Below are 20,302 nucleotides of genomic sequence, written 5' to 3'. Positions count from 1 at the left end.
GGGGTCACTGTGGGTGCTGGGTCTCTGGGGGCATGACCCTGCTGAGGTGGGTGTCACCATGTGGGTTGTGTCCTCAGGGGTCAGTGCTGTGGGTGCTGTGCCCCCGGGGGGTCAGTGCTGGGGGGGTGTCACTGTGTGGGTGCTGGGTCCCTGGGGGGGTCACTGTATGGGTGCTGAGTCCTTGGGGTGTTGCTGCTGGGGGTTGTTACCATTTGGGTGCTAGGTCCCCAGATGGTCAGTGCCAGGGGGGTGACACTGTGTGGGTGCTGGGTCCCTGGGGGGTCACTGTGTGGGTGCTCGGTCCCCGGGGGGGGGTCACTGTGTGGTGCTGGGTCATTGGGGTGCTGCTGCTGGGGGTTGTCACCATGCGGGTGCTGGGTCCCCAGGGGGTCAGTGCTGGAAGGGTGTCACCATGTGGGTGCTGGGTCCCTGGAGGGGTCACTTTGTGGGTGTGGGGTCTTTGGGGTGTTGCTGCTGGAGAGGGTCACTGTGTGGGCGTGGGGTCCCCGGAGGGGCCCTGTGTGGGTGGTGGGTCTTAGGAGGTCCCTGTGTGGGTGCTGGGTCCTGGGGGGATCACTGTGTGGGTGATGGCCCCCCGGGGGGGCACTGCCGGGGGTGTCACCGGGTGCTTGTGGGGTCCCCGAGCGCCGGTGCTGTGCCGCAAAGGGAGGCGCTGCGGGCACCGGCCGCTCCGGGCGCCCCCGCAGCCCCCCAGCCCCGTGGGGCGGCCTGGGCTCGGCCCGTGTCCCAGCGGGGCGGGGGCAGCGGCAGCGCCCCGGGGGGTGTCCCCGGGGGCCGGCGGGGAAGGCGAGGCGGCGCCGCTTCCCCTGGCCGGGGCCCGCGCTCCGCTCCCCGCCCCCGGCCCCATCCCGCGGAGCCGGGGCGCACGGCCAGCCCCGGAGCCCGGCCCAGCACGGCGGCGGCGGGGGGTCCCTGCGCGGGCGCCCTCCCCCAGCGGCACCCCGGCCCCCGCGGGCCCGGCGGGGCGGTGCCGCCAGAGGAGGAGGAGGCGGAGGCGGCAGCCGCGCTCCCCTCGCCGCGCCGCCGCCGCGGCCGCCACCCTGGGCCTAGGCCCGGGCCTGGGCCCGCGGAGGCCGCGCCCGGCCCGGCGGGGCCTTGCCGTGGCCGGGCGGAGGCGGCGGGGCCGGGCCGGCCGGGCGGCGGAGCCGCCATGAAGCCGAGCGGAGGTGAGGCGGGGCGGCGAGCGGCGGCCGGGCACCGCGGGGACCGGGGCAGCGGGTGTCCCGGTGCGGGTGTCCCGGTGCGCACGGGGAGGGCGGGAGGAGGGGGGCGAGGCCCTGGCCGGGGGGTAACGTGGCCGTCCCGCCGCCCAGAGGAGCCGGTCCTGCTGGCGGAGCTGAAGCCGGGCCGGCCGCAGCGCTACGACTGGAAATCCAGCTGCGAGACCTGGAGCGTGGCCTTCTCCCCCGACGGCGCCTGGTTCGCCTGGTCGCAGGGACACTGCGTGGTCAAGCTGATCCCCTGGCCCCTGGAGGAGGCCGAGCTGTGAGTTGGGCGGGGGGGGGCTGGGTGGGCAGGGGGCACACGGAGCCGGGGTGGGGGATCCCGGGGGACCAGGCCGCCCCAGGGATAGACCTGTGTCCCTTCTTTCCCCCAGCAGCTGCAAAACCTCGGAGCGTAAGAGCCGCGGCGGCAAAGCGGAGGCAAGGAGCCGAGGGGTGGCCAAGGAGAAGACGCTGGAGTGCGGGCAGATCGTGTGGGGCCTGGCCTTCAGCGCCTGGCCGGCGGCAGAGGCAGAGGAGGCGGATCCCACCTGCGCCGTGGGTCTTCCCTGCCAGATCCTGGCCACCGGGCTCAACGATGGGCAGATCAAGGTCTGGGAGGTGCAGACAGGTGAGTGGCCCTCGCTGACAGCAGGAGCAGGCATGGCTTCAGGGTGGTGTCTCTCCCGTTGCTTCCACTTGGAAGGAGATCCCATCTCCGTCCTTCCCCAGGGTGAGCGGGAGCCCCTGCCCAGTCCCAAGCGGGGCTGCCTGCATGTGAGGGGCACTGCTTCATTCCCTGTGGAGGGACGGTGCTGAGCATAGCTCCTCTCCGCAGGACACCTCCTGTTCAGCCTCTTGGGGCACCAGGATGTTGTCAGAGACCTGAGCTTCGCTCCCAATGGAAGCCTTATCCTTGTGTCGGCCTCACGGGACAAGACCTTGCGTGTCTGGGACCTGAGCAGAGATGGTAGGAGCATGCAGGGATGTTCCTGGTGCTAGGTCACCCCTGGCTGAGGCTGGGCTCTGCTGTGGGGAAGGGGGAAGAAACCCACCTCGGTAGGGGAGATGGTGGGAGAGGATCTTCAGTAACAGTGTTCAAGGCAGAAGGGGAGAGTCCTGCAACACAGGGTAGAGCTGTCTTATTCCAAGTGGGGTCTGGGAGGTTCAGGAGGGGGTTGCAAGTAGACAGAGCTTGGGATCTGCCCCCAGGAACCCCCCAGCCCCGCATGCATTCCCTCTTGGGAAAGGGAGGGGAGAGCAGAGACAGCGCCTAGCGCTGCATCTTGTGACTCATGTGTCTGTTGTCCCCAGGGCGGCAGGTCCAGGTGCTGTCAGGCCATGTGCAGTGGGTCTACTGCTGTTCCATCTCCCCAGACTGCAGCATGCTCTGCTCTGCTGCCGGAGAGAAGTCGGTGAGTCCTGCAGGATGGGAGCCATCCTGTATCCCACTGACTCCAGCGCTCCTCTCGGTTCTCTGTGTCCCTCAGTGCAAGAAGCCCCCCCTGTGAGAAGGGGCCAGGCCAGAGCCACCCTCGTTCCTCAGCCATCCAGGCTCTGCATGGAGGAGCTGGGACCAGAGCCCTTGTGGCTTAAACCCCAAGATGGTGCTTCTCTGTACCCACCCTGGGGATGCTCCCAGCCTCAGCCCCTGCCCATGTCCCGCAGGCACTGTTGTGGAGCATGCGATCCTACACCCTCATCCGGAGGCTGGAGGGGCACCAGAGCAGTGTGGTGTCATGCGACTTCTCGCCGGACTCGGCACTCCTCGTCACCGCCTCCTATGATGCCTGCGTCATCATGTGGGACCCCTACACTGGGGAGCAGCTTAGGACACTGCGGTATGGAGCTGGGGGGCCAGTGGGGAATTGTGGAAAGGTGGCAGAACAATGCTGTGGGGGTTTGTTAGGGCTGAACATGGCCTTCCCTCCTAGCTGGGCACGGCCACCACCTCTCCCCTGTCTCCAGTGGCTGAAAGGGGGCTCTGGCTTTCCAGGTTTGGCCCCTCTGCCAGTCCAGAGCACTGGGGATGGGGCTTATGGCAACCTGGGGCTGATGCTGGGCTTGTTCTCCCTACTCACAGCCATGCCCCTCTGCACTCGGCACTGGACTACAGCAGTGAAGTCCATACCAGCTCCCTGCGCTCAGTCTGCTTCTCCCCTGAGGGCCTCTACCTGGCCACGGTGGCAGACGACAGGTGAGTGAACCCCCTTGGGGACCCCCAGTGGGAAGACGAAGGTCCCAGAAGGACACCACCAAAACAAACCAGGAGCTCGGGACATGCCAGTGGGGAACAGACCTCGCGTGCCAGCCCCCCCCCCCCGCAGCGCTTGGCTTAAGGGGAAAGGGCCAGCTGCCTGGGATACCGCAGCTTGGCTGTGGCAAGGGGTAGCAAGGTCAGGGTCCTGTCACCCCTCTGAGCGATGAGCCGGGGCCCGTGTCCTCCTGTGTGCTGTGCTGCCCTCGCTGTGCCCCTCAGCACAGTCACTAGCTCTGTCTGCATCCAGCTCAGCTCTACAGGGGACAGTGCCTCCTGCTTTGCTGCCGTGTTGTGACACTCCTGGGATGCTCTAAGCCCATGGGAAGAAAATCCTACTCCAGAGTTTGCATGCATTCAGGTGAACCCAGAGGCTTTATTTTAGCTGCAGGCACTGCGTGGATGTGGGCCTGGCATCGTGTCCCCTCCCTTTCTCCTTAGGCTCCTGAGGATCTGGGCATTGGAGCTTCGGTCTCCGGTTGCATTTGCTCCCATGACCAACGGCCTGTGCTGCATGTACTTTCCACACGGTGGTTTTATCGCCACAGGGTGCGTATTGAGGAGAAGAGAGTGGAGAGACACGTGGCTGCTCCCTCCCTCTGCAGCTCTGGGTCTGCTCAGCAAATTCTGGGCTTCCTTGGGGGTACAGGCTGGTTTCCTGGGCTGGGGAGAGCGTGGTTGCTGCAAGCTTGGGATATTTGGGGGTTAGAATTTTAGCGTGTCGCTCTGCCCTGTGCTTACGGCTTGTTTGGGTCCCATTGCAGGACCAGAGATGGCCACGTCCAATTCTGGACTGCTCCAAGGGTGCTCTCGTCACTAAAGCACTTGTGTCGCAAAGCTCTGCGCACCTTCCTGACAACATACCAGGTCCTCGCGCTCCCCATTCCCAGGAAGCTGAAGGAATTCCTCACTTACCGGACCTTTTAAGGCAGCGTGGAAAGTGGAGGATGGAGGTGAGAGCCCTCTGCCCGGTGGCAGGGCTTGGCTGGATTAGAGGAGGCACTGCTGCAACGACGTCTCGCTGATTTGTGAGCCGTGGGGCAGAAAGATTGCTACTCCCCTTGTTTTGGGGCTCTGTCTGTGAATGTGGAGGGATTTTTGAGTATAGTAATACTAGAACCCAGCAAAAATGCATGCAGAGGGCAAGGGGCACAGCTGTGGCGGCCCCACAGGGGACACAGGTCCCCCTGTTCCCCTGCTATCTGCAAGTTTTGGGTCAGGTGCTTTTGCTTCCAAGTGCAATGTTGTGGGTTGAAGGTTAGCAGCTGCAGTCTGAGCAGAGCTTTTGTTGTTCGTATGAATACCGGGCTACAACCATCCGTGACAAAACTGACCCTCGCTGGGACCGGCTTGTACTGTGGCTGAGTTCCCGGAGGAGTGCAGGCTCTGCTGCTCTCCTGGTTTGGGCGTGAGCTGGATAAACCCGAGCAGGTCTCTGCAGACTAGACAACAGCGATGACAGAATAAAAAAATTATTCCTCATGCCTTTCCTCTTGGCTTGTAGAGGTGACCTGGGGATACTGGGCAGGGCAGGCTCCAGCGCACTAGGGGCTCCAGCCTCCTGCAGCTGTTGGGGTGGCAGTGAGTGCTTACCCAGCTCTGAAGTGCAGCAGACCATTAAGTGTTCAGCAGTGGGTGCTGGGGAGGATCAGTCCACCGTGAAGGTGGGACCTGGGGCTTCCGCCAGCCCCCAGCTTCCATTCCTCTGTTGCTTTTTCTCCCCTCTGGAGCTTGGCACTTGAGCAGCCTAATGTCCAGAGATGCTGTGCATGAAGGTCTCATGCGCTTGTCTCCCTCCAGTTTAGCGGGTGCCTGGAATGACAGCACGTGTTTTGAGTCCCCTGCATGCTAGAGGGCTCGGTCTGTGTGTGAGCCCGAGGCTGTGACCCCAGCAGATGGAGAAGTAGGGGAATGTCTCCTCTAAACTGTTCCCTGAGATGTTTTCCCTTGCAAGCAGCAGAATGCAGAAAGGTGGTGTTTCCCTAGCCTGTACAGGTGTGACCCACAGCTGTGTTCCCCCTTGTCATGTGGGGGTGTCAATGCAAGAAACTGTGTTTGTCCCTGCTCAGCTGCGCAAGCAACGGGGTGGCACAAGCTGGGGCAGCTCTGCCGTGCGAGGGAGTAGGGTTTTGCAGGCAGGTGACAGCAGCAGACTTCAGCCTGTGTGGGTGCTGCGACCACCTCCCTTCAGTCCTTGCTGGACAGGAGGGAAAAGAAAAGACAAGTGCAACCTGCTGGGCTTTAGAGGCATCTGTATTTCCCGATGAAGCTTAGAAATAACGCTGCCTGACCCTCGTGCCCCAGCTGCAGGCTCAGGGCTTGCAGAAAGGAAATGGAAAGCTGCAGGGAGCAGCTCCATGCACGGGGATGACGATCCCTTCCAGCTTCTGCAAGATCTGGTAATGCAAGCAGGGATCCACCCTACTTCCTGGGATCTTCGTGGACTCAGGCTTCGGCGACGATCAGGTCCCTGGTGACTTGGAAAGCTGCGACGAGGGAGCTCAGCTGAATCTTTTCATTGGTCCCAGCAGCCAGCCGGTACCTGGAGCAGGGGGCAAGGGCAGGTTTGAGTATTTACACCAGTGTCTGCATCCCAACAAAGCAAGAGCCCTGGCCAGGACAGATGCTCAGGGGCTGTGGGTGTCTGTCAGTGGTGCCCACCAGCTGCCAGGACCTGGCACAGCACAGCAGTGGTGGCTCCCATGGGGTTGGCACGCTGGCAGCCCCCCAGCTGGGGTGCTTTAGGGCAAGGAGCAGGGGTGAGTGGACACTTACTCGATGTCTGCCATTTTGATCAGCAGCTGGATGCGGATCGAGGGTGGGAAATCAACTGCGGAGAGAAGGAGATGGCATATGTCAGTGTGGGCTGTGGTTGGCCCTCCTGGGGTCACAGGAGACGGCCCCTCAAGCCCCCACCTCTGTGCACAAACAGGTGGATCTCAGTGAGGATGTCCTGCAGGGCCAAGCCCTTCAGCGTCTTCAGCTCCATGATTTCTGAGATGAGAATGAGTGAAGGGCCTTCTGCCAAGTCTTTCCCTGTGAGATCCCACTCCTCGTCCCCACAACAACCCTGAGGACCCTCCCCAGTGAGCAGCACCCACCCCAGCTGGAGCTGGAGGGCACAGGACAAGGAGCCCTGGTGAAGAGGATTTACAGCAGCGGGGATTAAACCCCAGGGCCAGCAGAGGGAAAAGGATACTGCGATAGGCGGTGGAAAAGTCCTGGTTTAGCATCCAGTCAAGGATGTTGGCAATATCAGACTTGAGGGGGTGTCCTGTGCAGGTGTAGACGTTCTCCTCCGTCACCTTCCCAAAGGCCATGGTGGTGCTCTGAGGAAGAGGAGGGTGCAGGAAGGATGAAGAGCTCAGCCCTTCCTCCAGGGCAGCTGCCTGCATGGAGCCCAGTACTGCCGGCTTACACGAGGAGCAGCTGTGCCTATTGTCTGTACCTGCAAGATATTGAGGGCTCTGCGCATGTCACCGCTTGAGAGGGTCACCAGAGCCTTCATCCCATCCTCAGTCACATCCACCCTGGAAAACAAGACCTTGGGGCTGCAGAGGGAGCCAGCATTGCTGGAGGGAAATACAACTGCAGAAAACCAAGCCTGCAGCTCCTCCCTGTATAGAGGAATGGGGAAAAAGGGGGTGTGGAGGATGCTGCAGGGCCCCCTGCACCCTGTGCCATCCCCAGCTCACCCCTCCTCCTGTACGACGTGTTGCAGCCGGGGCACCATCAGCTCTGGGGTGAGGGGGCCAAAGCGAAAGCGCGTGCAGCGGGACTGCAGGGCAGGGATGATCTTGGAGAGGTAGTTGCAAATGAGGCAAAAGCGGGTGTTTTCTGTGAACTTCTCAATCACTGCGAAAAGGACAGAGGAGAGGCTGGTCCTCCTCTGCCGCCTTGTACAGGCTCGCACCCTGCGCCGCGCTGGGCAAGGCTGAAGGGGTGCCAGCAGTGTGGGGTCCCCAGCAGCCCTCACCTCGCCGCAGGGCGTTCTGAGCATCCTGGGTCATGGCATCAGCTTCATCCAGGATGACGAGCTTGAAGCCTTTCCTTAAAAAGAGAAAAAAGCGGGGGGGGGGGGCTTTGGTCTCAGCTGCTGGCTTGGTGCTGGAGGAGGGTGAGCAGGGGGTGCTTATTCCCAGCCTGACCCCCATGAACGCCCCCAGGAAGCCCTCCTTTCCCCTCTGCTCTGGCATCCTTATCACTCATCCCTAGCCCTCCCCATCCTCCCTGCTCGCTGTGCACCCCTGGGTCCTTCTCATCCTCTCCATACACTGCCCACCCCAGGAGCCCCCCCAAACCCACATCCCAAGCCACGCGCCAGGGTAGGCGGTGCTGGCAGGGGGGTGACAAAGGGGCCGGGGGCTTTGGGAAGCGCAGACCCACCACTTACTTGAAGATGGTCCTGGTGCTGGCGAAGCTCAGGATGGGCCCTCGGACGATGTCGATACCCCGGTCGTCGGAGGCGTTGAGCTGGAGAGAGATGGCGTGGATCCGCACCCCTGCCTGAGGATGCACCCGGGGGTGCGGGTGACCCCCCCATCACCCACCCCCCCCACCGCCCCTCCCCGGTTACCTCCAGCACCATGGAGCCGAACTCCCGCTCCCGGTAGAGCTGCTTGGCGCAGGCGAGGATGGTCGAGGTCTTTCCGGTACCGGGCGGCCCATAGAGGAGAAGATGCGGCAGCCGATCCTCGCTGATGAACCGCTGCACTGGAGAAGAATAACGGGGCTGGGGGCTGCCTGGCACCCCCCGGTGCTGTTGCGGGGGGCGGTTACCGGGGGTCGTTACCTACCGGTGTTGAGGATATCTTGGTGGGACACCAGCTCCGACAGCGCCTGCGGCCGGTACTTCTCCACCCTGCACCGGAGAGAGCGCAGCGGGCGGGGGGCGGTCAGGGGGCGGTCAGCCCGGGGGGGTACCCGCCGATCCCCCAGCCCTTCCCCGCCGCTCCCGCCCCCCCCGTCCCGCTCCGGTCCCGGCCGCACCACGGCAGATTCCCGCCGCCCGCCCGCGCCATGCTCCGGTGTCTCGCGAGAGCGCAGTGGCGGGCGGGATGGGCGGGGCGGGGCAGGCGGAGCGGAACGGGATTGGGGGAAGCGAGTGGGATGGGCAGGGCGTAGTTGGGCGGGGCGGGCGGGATGGGCGGGGCGTCTGTTCGGGAGCTCCGCCCCGTCCCGGCTTAGCGGCTGGTGTGGGGCTGGGGGTACCGGGGCCGGGAGCACCGGGGCCGGGGGGCACCGGGGATGGGGGTAGTGGGGCCGGGGGTACCAGGGCCAGGAGCACCGGGACGGGGGGGTACCAGAGAGGAACACCGGGGATGGGGGTGCCGGGGCCGCTGGAATTGCCGGAGCATGCTTTTGGGGGGAGCCACGGCACCGGGAATTGTCGGAGCATGCTTTTGGGGGGAGCACGGCACCGGGAATTGCCGGAGCATGCTTTTGGGAGGAGCATGGTGCTGGCACTCCCCAAAGCCAAGTGGTGCCTGGGCTCTCAGGGAAGGCACGGCCCTGGGGAATTACTGGAGCAAGGTTGTGGGCATGGTTTTGGGGAGAGTGTGGTGCTGGCGTTCACCAGAGCAAAGTGGTGCCTGGGCTCTTGGAGAGGGCACGGCACCGGGAATTGCTAAAGCGAAGTGATGGGCATGCTTTTGGGAAAAGCGTGGTGACCCTGCTCTGAGAAAGCCCTCTGGGCCAGGGCACCGCTGGTAGCTGCAGGCTGGGGCCAAGGGCAGCAGCTCCAAGGGCTGTCTGGAAGCCGGCGGAGTGCGGACAAGACCTGCTTGTCCTCCCAGTGCCACGGGAGCAGCAAACTCGAGAGGTGCCTGTGAGAACACCTTCTCCCTGTCCCTGCTGCATCCTGGGGCAGGAGAGCACCCCCAAGAATTGCAGGTCTCTTTTTCTGGTTGACTAACTTGAAAAATCAGCTCTGTCTTCTGTCCCTCATGCTGCCAAAGCACTTGTCTGAGTCATGGGGGGGTCTCTGCTGGGGGCTGAGTGGCTCCGGGCTATTCCTGGATGTGCTGGATGTAGCCTCTTCTCACCAGCATCACCTCCAAAGGAAGAGGGGTCCATGGCTGCTTCAGGCTGAGCTTTGGGAAATGGCTGGAGCCTCCTTAGAGAAGGGGCTTAGAGGGATGAATAACCTAGGCTGGCTGGCACAGATGCTCACATGCCGCTCTGGTTTACATGCCATGGGTGGGAAAGGAAAGCGGCCAGCAGTGAGGGGCTCTGCCTTGGAAAGCACAGACGGAGAGGTGATGGGAGGTGATCCGTTGGGAAGTAGAGGTGATGGGGAGTATATCGGGGGGGTGAAAAAAAATCACGGAGAAACCCTATTTCTGGTAAGGAAAGGGAAACCAGCAAGAGGTCCAGGTGAAATCCTATAGAAACCCCAAAAGCTGCCAGAGGGCAGCTGCTTTCCTATTTGTTTTTCCTTCCCCCACTACCCCTATTTCCCCCCTCCCCCCAGCACCATAAGACAAAGCAGGAGCTGGAAGCTGAGCTCAGCAAGCCTCAGCCATTCCCCTGCGTGCGTGGCGGTCGTGACAGATGGCCCTTCCGAGAGCAGGGTGAGGAGCTGTGTGGTCCTTCCCGAGCACCTGGGAACTGGCTGGGAGGTGTCACCTGGAGCCCTGACGGGCTTGGGCTTCTCCCATACCTGGTGGGTCCGGAGCTGCTGTTCTCTCCTCACATCTGCCTCCACCTGCGGCAGGATCCTCTCCTTCAAAATCCATCCTTCAAAATGGATTTTTCCAGGCATTTTCTCCCCACCATGCCCCATCATTAACAAATGTTGAGCTCCAGACCAGGCAAAACCAGGCTTGCGGCCAGTGTGCACACTCATATCTATGGTGGTATTTCTCACGGACAATTTCAGCTCTTTCTTGACCAGATTGACATTTTTTTTTATTATTTTATTTAGCCATTGTTTAATATTGTTAAAATTGATGGGTGCATCCCCCTGCAGTGATTCTGCATCATCAGGGCCAGCTGAATTATTAACCAGCATCTGAGCTGCCTGTCTTGGCTTATTTACTCATTACACCTCTTGGGCAGAGGACTGGCAGGTCACATCCAGCTTGATAAACAGTGCTAGAAATTTACAGCACTGTTGATAGGTTCATTAACAACCCTGAGGCATCAGGCACATCCCTTTGGAAGACGATGAGGGAATTCCAGGTAGATGGTGGTGGAGATGGTGGCAGAGATGCTCTTTCAGAAGGAAGGAAAACAGGAGCTCCTTGAGAAGGAAGGTCCAAGAGATGGACCCATCTAGCACAGAGGTGGAGATGCTGTTTGGCATATTAATAATAAAGAAAGAAAAATGCAAATATCAGAAAGGCCCTTGCTTGTGGAGCGGCATCCATTAAGAGGAACGGAGACACCCCTGAAAGTAAGGAGTCAGCAACAAGCCAGGGCAATGACTTAGCACTCATGGCCAATGGCTAACAGCACATAAAAGCCTCGTGGAGTGGCTTTGTTGGGGATTTGGTGGGAAAAGCTTTGTATGATGCTGTGGAGACTTGCAAGCCAGCGAAGGGTTGGTTTCACAAGGGTGGGTTTGGTTGGGTTTGCTTGGTGGCAGTGCCGAGGGGTTGCCCTCTCCCTCCCCAGCTGGACGCTGTGCCCGGCAGAGCATCCTCGCTAGGAACCACGTGAAAATTAACCTGATTTAAAGAGACTCTTGGTAGCTCCAAGCTCACAGACATGTAAGAAAACCAAGACAGGTGAATAAAGTCCTTGCTATATACATTTTCTATGAACTGATTGTGCCAGAAACAACTTGTGTTTAAGAAATGAAGTTGTTAATGTTGCTGAGTAATGAGGTACACAATGAGCCCCTGTACGAAATCCAGGCACTGGTGATGAAGGAAATGAATAATTCAAGCTGCCCAAAGCTGTGGAATAGAAAAACACAGGTTTTCTTACTGATCTCAGGCCTTTTCCCGCCATCCGTGATGTACATCTTCCTTTCGCACTGTGAGCCAGCCCAGCTCCTAGCACGTGAGCTGTGCCACTGACTGCCATAGGGATTTTTGGGGACTGTGAGGTTCAGCGTATGCCCAGAATCTCTGCAGGTCTTCTGCTGGTGGTGGTTTTGGGTTGGGTGGGTTTTTTCCAGTGGAGTCTCCCCGCTTGCATTTTGTTTTATTTTATTTTTGCTCGCTTTATTTTACTTTATTTATTTTGAAGGGCAGATACTGAGATTGCAGGATTTTTTTTTTGCACTGGAAGCTGTTGGAGTAATGGAGAGGGGGAGCAGCAGCGTGGGCAAAGGATGCCAAGGGGGATCCACTTGTTCCCCAGCATCCCCGTTTTGAGCTGGGCATCTCAGTGGGTTTTTTCTCTTCTCCAGGTACCATCCTATCCTCCCCTCCCTTGTAACTGGTTCTGGGAGCAGTGAACTCAGAAATGGCTGGGCTGGTAGCTTGGATGTTTTAGGGAAAAAAAAATAATCTGTTGCAAATGTGCTGAGTACAGAGAGTGCCTTGCCCTCTTATCTCCAGTTTGGTTATTGAAGGACTTGATTAACCACAGAAGCCATCAGGAGAGAAAATTTCCAGCATGGTGGTTTTTTTTTTCTCTCCTGTGCTCCAGTTAATAACAGAAATTGCATTGCATTTCCAACACGGGCAATAGTTAAATATCTGGTGATGGCTGCCTTCCTCAAGCGCCTGCTGCAGCAAAGTGAATGCTGGCCTTTCCAGAGGGCTCTGCCTTTTTCTTCCCAGAGGAAAAGCCAGCAGAGCAGGAGGATGATTCTGCCCCGGGACCTCTGCAGCCCCTAGGGGCTGCGCCAGTGCCCACCAGTGCAACCCAGCTGCTGCAGTGCTGCTTCCTCCCATCCACCTCAGCTAAAACACCCAGCTGAAACATAGAAAAAAAAAATATATATTTGCATGTGAAATTAAGAACAAAATTGAGAATGCAGCCCAGCTAGAATGGGATCCTCTGCATTATGAAATTGCACCAGTTTTTTTCCTCCCAGCTGCCCGCTCTGTCACCCAGGTGGGTTTTCACTGCTGGCTCCTGCTGTGGTTTGGAAAGTGCCTGAGGGAGTCCCAGCCTGATGCAAACTCACTGAGCAGAAGGTAACAGCTCTATGCAGTTCAGTCTGGCATCCCTCTTAAAATTATATTATATTATAATTTTTACTCTGTTCAGTTTGGGTATGGTAGCCTGGCATCCACTTTTTATTTCTTTTCTATTCTATTCTATTCTATTCTATTCTATTCTATTCTATTCTATTCTATTCTATTCTATTCTATTCTATTCTATTCTATTCTATTCTATTCTATTCTATTCTATTCTATTCTATTCTATTCTATTCTATTCTATTCTATTCTATTCTATTCTATTCTATTCTATTCTATTCTATTCTGTTCTGTTCTGTTCTAATTCCATTCTGTTCCATTCCATTCTATTCTATCCTATCCTTTCCTATCCTATCCTTTCCTATCCTATCCTTTCCTATCCTATTCTATTCTATTCTGTCCTATCCTATCCTATCCTATCCTATCCTATCCTATCCTATCCTATCCTATCCTATCCTATCCTATCCTATCCTATCCTATCCTATCCTATCCTATCTTCATCCTATTCCCTTCCATTCTTCTTTTCAGTTCAAGTATAGTCTGGCATCCCCTTATTATTTATATCATCATATCATATCCTATCATATCTCATATCATCAGCATTGTATCATTGTTATTATTATTGTTATTATTATTGCAGAATTGGCTTTTTGAACCCTTTTGCTGTGTTTTCCTCCCCTTTATCACCCCTCCACAGCCCCTTTGAGGCTCCCCTGGGCAGGGGCAGCGGCTGCTGGCCGGATCCTGCCCTCGGCCACTGCCTCGCTCTCACCCAGGGCGCTGCTGGCGTTTCCCACCCTGAGCACCTGAAGGGGGTCCCTCTGAGCCTCCCTTACAGGCAGGGCTGGGGACACTGGGCAGAGCCAGGGTGGCTGCAGCTGTGGTCACTTTCCAGCAGGACGGCACAAAACTGACTGACAAGCTAAAATTCCAGTAATTGCTATAAAATCCCTTTAACCTGCTTCTTTGGACCCTCAGGGAGAGTTTTTGCAGGTAAGCAAATGGGTTGTTAGTGAAAGGGAGGAAAAGGGATGTGTGGTCACCCCAACATGGGCACATGCCTGGAAATCAAAATTTCTGATTATAAAAGGGTAAAAATCAGCAAATTCCAAACTTTTTTAGCCATATCCCAACTTGGAGGGAGATGGCCACTGCAAGCATGGCTGGTTTAATTTGATGGTTAAAGCTGTTGGGGATTTGGCTTGTGTTCTTCATGGAGTTGATACGGGCTGGGATGGGTATGTCAACTGGGAATAAAGTCAAATATCCAAGGCCAAGGGGGTCGTGGTGAGAGGAAGCTCTGCGCTGGGGGAGTGGGGCAGGTGGCGTTCCTTGCAGCATCCTTGTGGCTCTGTCTCTCCTGAATAACTGCTGAGCTTGTTGGACAGGCTTGACCATTCTTGACTGGCTGTGAGTATCTTTTATACATATTATTATAAAAATAATATATAAAAAATAATATATAAAAGTAATATATAAAAAACCACACACATATAATATGCATATAAAATGTTTTATATACATATACCAAGCTCCTGTAAAGCTTCTCAAGCACAGAGGGGAAGGCTCCTCTCCAAGGGAAGGGCTTCAGCACTGGGGGGTCAGTGCATGCTGCCTGCACCCCCTTTCCTCTGCCACTCCCTGGGGCTGGGCTGAACCCCAAAATACCTGAGTGTGCTACAGAGGAGTGGGGTTCATCCCCTGTGTGCAAGGTTAGTGCTTCTGTAGGGGCTCTGGCTGCTGGGAAATGGAGATCCAGGGATGTGAGTGGGGCTGGGGGAGCATTTTTGGCTTCTACCTAGCAACCTGGGTGTGAGCGTGGGACCATCACCATGGCCTCTGGGCAAGGGGGTGTCTGTGTGCCCTCCTCCTCCCCTGCACCCTGCTGCTGTTCCCCAAACTGCATCCTGGGTGTTTTAAACCCCTGGAGCGGCACTGGGAGAGGGGAGCTGGGGAGGAGGAGGAGGAGGCATGCTGAGGCGCACAGCAGGTTGATTTTTATTTGGTTTTGCTCCCTTCCAGACCAAATCCCATTGCCGGGGCAGGGACTGCAGGGTGTCTCCTTGGCTTTCCCTGCATCCTGCTGCAGATGTCCATCCTGGCTGCCCCCCTGCTTACCCCTTCTGCATGACACTTAGGGTCTGTAGGCTGAGGCAGGATTTGTGCTGACTCTGAGCAGTACCGGCATCCCCTCTGTGCCAGGGGTGGTCGTGGGGTGGGAGGGCAGCTGTGGGGGAGCCAGCCCCTCCTGCCCCATTCTGTCCACAATTGCACCCCAATATGGCTTCCTTAGGCCTTTGGGGGTGTGCATGCCCTGTACCCCCCCGCTGTCCTGCCCTGCAGTCACACACAATGCAGCCTGGCCTGGTTGCTCTGCAGCAGGGCTCCCCATCGCAGCAGGAGCCCCCATGGCAGCTGCACCCCACTTGCACCAAGGACCCCCACTGCAGCAGCCCCCCCATGCAGTAGGGGCCCCTACTGCAGATCCACCCCATTGCCCCAGGGAGCCCACTGCAGCTGGGGCCCTTTTTGCATCAGCCCCCCCTCTCCCCATTGCTGCAGCCCCCCCCCCATTGCCCCAGACAGCCCCCCCCCATTGCCCCAGACAGCCCCCCCCCCCATTGCCTCAGGAACCCCCATTGCTCCAGCCCCCTCTCCCCTTTGCACCTAGGACCCCCCATTTCCCCAGCACCCCCCATTGAACCTGGCCCCCCCATTGCCCCAGGCCCTCCCCCCTGCCCCAGGATCCCCTCTTGTGGCAGGGCCCCCGTTGCACCAGGGCCCCCCATTGCATCAGGGTCCCTCATCGCACCTGCGCCCCCACTTCCCCAGCCCCACCTCCATACAGCAGACCCCCCCCCCCATTGCACCTGCCGCCCCTCCCCCGCAGCATCATCCCCCCCTTCCCCCTGGTACGCGGGGGCGGAGGGCTGTGTGTATGTGTTTGTGTGTGTGTGTGTTGGGAGGGGGGGGGTACCGCGCGGAGCGGCGCGCAGCGAGCGCGGCCCCGCGGTGCCGGAGCGCGCCGCCCCCGCCCCCGCCCCGCCGCGCCCGGGGGGGGGGAGGCGGCCGCGGCGCCGCGCTGACGGCTCGGTGGGCACCGCGGGGCCGCGATGCTGCGGGCCGCGGCGGAGCGGGGCTGAGCGGCGCGGGGGGAGGGGGGGGGGCGGCCGCGGCGGCGGAGGGTGGAGGGGGGGGGGGGCGCGGCGAGCGATGGATGAGGACAACATGACGAGGAGCGAGGAGCAGCAGCTGAGTCTGCAGAAGGCGCTGCAGCAGTGCGAGCTGGTCCAGAACATGATCGACATCAGCATCTCCAACCTGGAGGGGCTCCGCACCAAGTGCGCCGCCTCCAACGACCTCACGCAGAAGGAGATCCGCACCCTGGAGGTAGGGGCCCGCCGACCCCCCCCCCCCCCGCCCCCAGCATCCCCCCCCCCCCCTCCCCCCCCCCCCGGGCCGTGCCGGGCTCCCCCGCGGCGCTGCGGAGCGCCCGAGTGAGGCTGCGCGCTCTGCAGGTGGCCCCGCCGTGGGTCCGGCCCCGCCGAACCCTCCCGCCGTGCCCCCGGACCCCCGCAGCCCCCCCCGCGCTCCCCCCGCCTCGGCAGGCTGCGGTCCCCAGCCCGCCTGCAGCCCCTCCGCCGGGCTGTAGCCCCCCGGCCCGGCCGCAGCCCTTCATCCAGGCTCCTGCTTCGGCCGGGCTCCCTGGCCCTTCCGCCGGGCTGCAGCCCCCCGGCCCCACCTGCATCCCCTCGGCTGGGCTGCACCCCCAGTGGGCTCCTACCTGCCCATCAGGCTGCATCCCCCCGGCCCAGCCGCATCCCTTCCAGTGGGCTCCATCCCCTTGGTCCACCTGCATCCCCTCTGCCAGGCTCCATCCCCCCAGCCCACCTGCATCCCCTCTGCCAGACTCCATCCCCATGGCCCAGCCACATCCCTTCCAGTGGGCTGCATCCCCTCAGCCCACCTGCATTCCCTCCGCCAGACTCCATCCCCACAGCCCAGCCACATCCCTTCCAGTGGGCTGCATCCCCTCAGCCCACCTGCAATCCCCTCTGCCGGGCCCTGTCCCCCTGGCCTGGTTGCATCCCTTCCATCCAGCTCCTACCTCCCCACCAGGCAGCATTCCCTCCAGCCCACCTGCATCCCTCCCACCAGGCAGCAGCCCCCCAGCCTGGCTCCATCCTTCCCCCCATATTCCTGCCTCCCAAGCAGGCTGCATCCTCTCGGCCGGGCTCCAGCCCCTCATCAGGAGGCAGGCCAGCATCCTCGCCCCCGGTTCCTCCACTGCAGCGATGCAGAGCCTGCCCAAACCCTCCAGCCTTCCCTGGCAGCGGGGAGAGACCCGGTGGGAAGGGGAATCTTTGCCGAGCCATGGCCTCAGTGCTACCACGGCCGAAGGTGGCAGGACTGTCCCAAGGGAAGCACCGGCTGGATTTATTTACGTTTCATAGATGGGAAAATACATATAAGTAAAAGCTGCCGAGTGGAGCCCTGTTTGTTGTAGCCCTGCAGGAAGAGGTTCCCCCTGCAGTGTGCTGGGATGGATTTGGGATTCAATAGGAGCTTGGCAGGCCAGGATGTGTAGGGAAGGTCTAGACAGGCTGGGATGCTGGGGGGTGGGTGGGTGGGACCCCTCAGCTGGCAGCAGGGTGGGAAGTGTGGCCATGACAGTGCTGTGACCCGCGGGGACACACTGGCGGGGCCGTGGCAGCGTGGAGGTGGCTGGTGCCGTGTGGGTGGGATTTTGGAGCCTGGTCCCACTCAGGCCTTTTGTCTGGTGCTTACTAACCTGGCTGCTCTCACTGAGAACCCAAACGTGATGGCAAAGCTTGTCCTGTAGCCCCTCTGCAGGGTGGCATTTGGCCCTGGGCTGTGACTGAAACGCCCAGTCCCGCTACTTTTGCTCCTGAAGGTCCTAAGCACTGCGGGAGCGTGCTGCTCCTGGGGAAACCCTGGGGCTTGGGTGCAGCTCCCCACGCTGTGTCCCAGGCACTAACTTGTGCTGTGGTCCTGCACTGATTCTGCTGTCGCCACTCCTTGATCCCCTGTCCCATCCCACCTCTCTGCATGAGGGGCTGCAGGTTTAGGCTGGAGCTGTTGGTCTACGCGTGGCTCTGGAGCAACCTTGGAATAGGGACAGGGAGGTGGGGATGAAGCAGCAGTGGTTTTGGTGTGTTTGGGAGACTTTGGGGGTGGAGGGGGAAGGCAGGCTCAAAGACCTCCTGGAAGAGTCAATGCCTGGAGATGCAGGACTATAGAAGTTTATTTCATGTGCATTGATGGCCTTGTGAGGGTCAGCACAGCTGACAAGTTGCTGCATCTCTGCCGCGGAGGGGAGCGAGGGGAGCCGGGGGGCGTGGTGAAACCATCCTGGTGGGATGCACCTTCTCAGCATCCATGATGGCACGTGGGCAAAGCAGCGTCCTGGTGTTGCTGGGGCAGCTCAGCCAGGCTGGCTGGAGGGTTCAGAGGTGCTCAGGGAGATGCCACCCCATAAACCCTTCGGACTTACAGGGAAGCATCTCTCCAGCTACTATGGTTCATGCTCCGGCATCACTTTCCCTAAAACGCCCCCAAGCCGGGGTGCCTGCTTCGTGTCTCAGCCATGGGCATCCCTGCCAATGCTCACCTGTTGCTTTTCAGCACAGAAACAGGGCGATTCCCAGGAGGGGAGTGACAATGGATGAAGCTGGGGCCAGATTCCTGATGCCGGCACATCGGTGTAGGTCACGACCAGCTGCTGGCGGTGTTGTCCTGTGTTGCTGCCAGCGTAAGCAGGAGCTGAGCTTGGCCCTGAGTCCCTGCCGCCACTGCTGTGTCCCAAGGACGTGACGCAGTCACAGGGGCCCTGCTTGGTACTTCTTCCCTTCCCATCTGGCAGCAGCAGAGCCGGGCCAGCCACCAGCATGGCAAAGGGGCTGGTGGCTAGGGACAGGCGGGCTGGGAGGCCATGTCACCCCGAGTACCCCAGGGAACTTTGCACAACCCTCACATCAGTGCAAGCCTGGAAGAAAGTGGGTGAATTTATGTTTTTTTGGTTAATCCTCATACTAAACCCTGATTTTGCTGGATTAGTAGAAGTTTTCCTCTTAATTTTTTTTTTTTAAGCCACTTTAAGGCACATGCAAGTCCCCATCCTTCATGTGCTGTAGTTGTACAGGGAGCTGGTAACAGCATCCTGCGATGCAGCATCCTTCCTTTGGGATGGGTACCACCGGCTGCAGCCTGGCTGCAGTCCTTGGGGCTGGGAGGCTGTTAGATCTTGCCTGCACCTTGGGACAGGCTCCAGCAGTAACCAGGGCAGTGGCTGGGACCAAAATGCTGGCTGACACTGCCTGGGTAGGAGTTGAGGTCGGTTTGCTTCCTGTGGAGTGGTAGTGGACCTGTGGCTGAGCGCTATCGGAGCAGGAGGGTGGGAGCTGAGCAGCCACCCCTGTTATCCCTGCCTGGTCTTCCATGGGAGATGGGGCTTTAATCCCCCTCTGAGCGCGGTGGTTGGGCTTTGCAGCTCTAAATCTGGGCTTTGGGATACAGGTATGGAAGAGGGGTGCTGCTACCTGTGCCTTTGCCAGAGGGCTGGGGGCAGCACGGAGTAAAAGCGAGAAGGAAAAGTTGCTGGGTGATTTTTGCGGTTGTCCTGCGATGCCTTGCTCTCTGCATTACCCCAGTGGGGTCAAGCCCCCACCCCATTTCAAAGCATGGGTCAGGGCTCCCAGAAACTGGTGAGTGACTCCAGGGATAACCCTGGGATTGGTGGTTCTCCCTCCCCGGGCTGCTGTGCTCCTGTCAGGAAGGGGGAACCCTCTTGTGATGCCTTTGGCTATCATGTGAACGTGTGGGTGAGGATGGAAAGAGGCACCTGGGGAAGAGCTGTGGCTGTTTCCAGACTTGCACAGGCTGTGGCCAAAGGAGACGCTGCCTCAGCAATGGGATTTTCACTGCCTGAGTGCGTGGATTCTCTGGTGTCTAATACCATGGGTGAGCACAGCACACTTATTCCTGCGCTGTATCTTCCTGGAGAGCCAGGCATCTCCAGGATGCTGGGTTGAGCCATTTCGGCCCCTGTACTCCCAGAGAGAGCCCCAGGGACCTTTTAGCAGTGCTTGAAATAAATGATGTGCACAGCCAGAGATGGCACGCGAGCCCAGCAGGGCCTTGAAAGAGCCCTGAGAGAGAAAAGACAACCGTGGTGAGGTATTCCCCAGCCTGGGGGTGCTCCAGGTGTCTCTGGAATAACGAGCCCCTTGGTAGGAGTCAGGAAGGAGTTGCCTCAGTTGTGGCTACGTGCTGTGGGAAAGCAGCCGCTGTGGCTTGCTGCTAAGCCGGGAGTATTTGGAGGTGCAGAGCAACCTCTCCGGTTTGTGGCAAAGAGCCATCCAACACGGGCACGTCCTGACCCCGGGATGGGCATCCCGGCAGGAGCGGGTTCCCTCTCTACGGCTTACCCGGCGCTGGTGGTGCACGGGCTGCCTGTGAGAGGTTAATTAACTCTCACCTTGTGCTCTGGCAGGTGGATTTTCCACTGCCTCTCCCTGGTCTCCAAGCAGGGCTCGGTGCTGTCTCCATCCCGGCTGACGTCAGGGCAAGCGCAGGGTGCCATGCTGGGGGGTGCAGCTATACTTCATGCTGGGGGGGTGCAGCTGTCCTCCTGCTCCTTGGAGACCAGCTGCTTTGCTCCCCATGCCTGGTGCCTGCTGCTTGCCGCCCTGCCGTGTTTCGGG

At 59.6% G+C, this 20,302-nt stretch overlaps 3 protein-coding genes across 6 annotated transcripts in view; 2 read left to right on the top strand and 1 right to left on the bottom strand.

The window, feature by feature from the left end:
- The first annotated feature begins 751 nt into the window (after window positions 1–751).
- Window positions 752–4,962, top strand: WSB2 (WD repeat and SOCS box containing 2). Of its 3 annotated transcripts, none has more exons than XM_055796808.1 (9): window positions 752–1,187; window positions 1,335–1,506; window positions 1,619–1,854; window positions 2,062–2,193; window positions 2,538–2,638; window positions 2,892–3,064; window positions 3,307–3,420; window positions 3,731–3,841; window positions 3,922–4,029. In XM_055796808.1, the coding sequence occupies exons 1-8, from the start codon at window positions 1,172–1,174 to the stop codon at window positions 3,795–3,797; spliced, it is 1,011 nt and encodes a 336-aa protein (XP_055652783.1). In that variant the 5' UTR covers window positions 752–1,171; the 3' UTR covers window positions 3,798–3,841; window positions 3,922–4,029. The 3 variants fall into 3 exon arrangements, with proteins under 3 accessions (XP_055652783.1, XP_055652782.1, XP_055652781.1); XM_055796807.1 differs by lacking the exon at window positions 3,731–3,841 and adding an exon at window positions 4,245–4,962 and having other exon boundaries at window positions 769–1,187; window positions 1,622–1,854; XM_055796806.1 differs by lacking the exon at window positions 3,731–3,841 and adding an exon at window positions 4,245–4,962 and having other exon boundaries at window positions 781–1,187.
- A 753-nt stretch (window positions 4,963–5,715) lies between these two features.
- Window positions 5,716–8,549, bottom strand: RFC5 (replication factor C subunit 5). 2 transcript variants are annotated; one of them, XM_055796809.1, is made up of 11 exons: window positions 8,470–8,549; window positions 8,277–8,341; window positions 8,057–8,193; window positions 7,874–7,953; window positions 7,457–7,530; window positions 7,176–7,335; window positions 6,929–7,010; window positions 6,680–6,809; window positions 6,397–6,474; window positions 6,256–6,310; window positions 5,716–6,022 (listed from the first exon to the last, which is right to left on the bottom strand). In XM_055796809.1, exons 1-11 carry the CDS (start codon window positions 8,499–8,501, stop codon window positions 5,926–5,928), a joined length of 990 nt encoding a protein of 329 aa, XP_055652784.1. In that variant the 5' UTR covers window positions 8,502–8,549; the 3' UTR covers window positions 5,716–5,925. The 2 variants fall into 2 exon arrangements, with proteins under 2 accessions (XP_055652784.1, XP_055652785.1); XM_055796810.1 differs by having other exon boundaries at window positions 8,057–8,188; window positions 8,470–8,524.
- A 7,239-nt stretch (window positions 8,550–15,788) lies between these two features.
- KSR2 (kinase suppressor of ras 2) overlaps window positions 15,789–20,302 on the top strand; it is an 80,688-nt gene continuing 76,174 nt past the window's right edge. Inside the window, 1 exon segment of the mRNA XM_055796805.1 lies at window positions 15,789–15,968. Coding sequence (XP_055652780.1) covers window positions 15,792–15,968 — 177 coding nt within the window. The 5' untranslated portion in view covers window positions 15,789–15,791.

Source organism: Falco peregrinus, chromosome 2 (genome assembly GCF_023634155.1).
Source record: "Falco peregrinus isolate bFalPer1 chromosome 2, bFalPer1.pri, whole genome shotgun sequence".
Taxonomy (NCBI): domain Eukaryota; kingdom Metazoa; phylum Chordata; class Aves; order Falconiformes; family Falconidae; genus Falco; species Falco peregrinus.
This window is presented reverse-complemented; position numbering and strand designations above follow the sequence as displayed.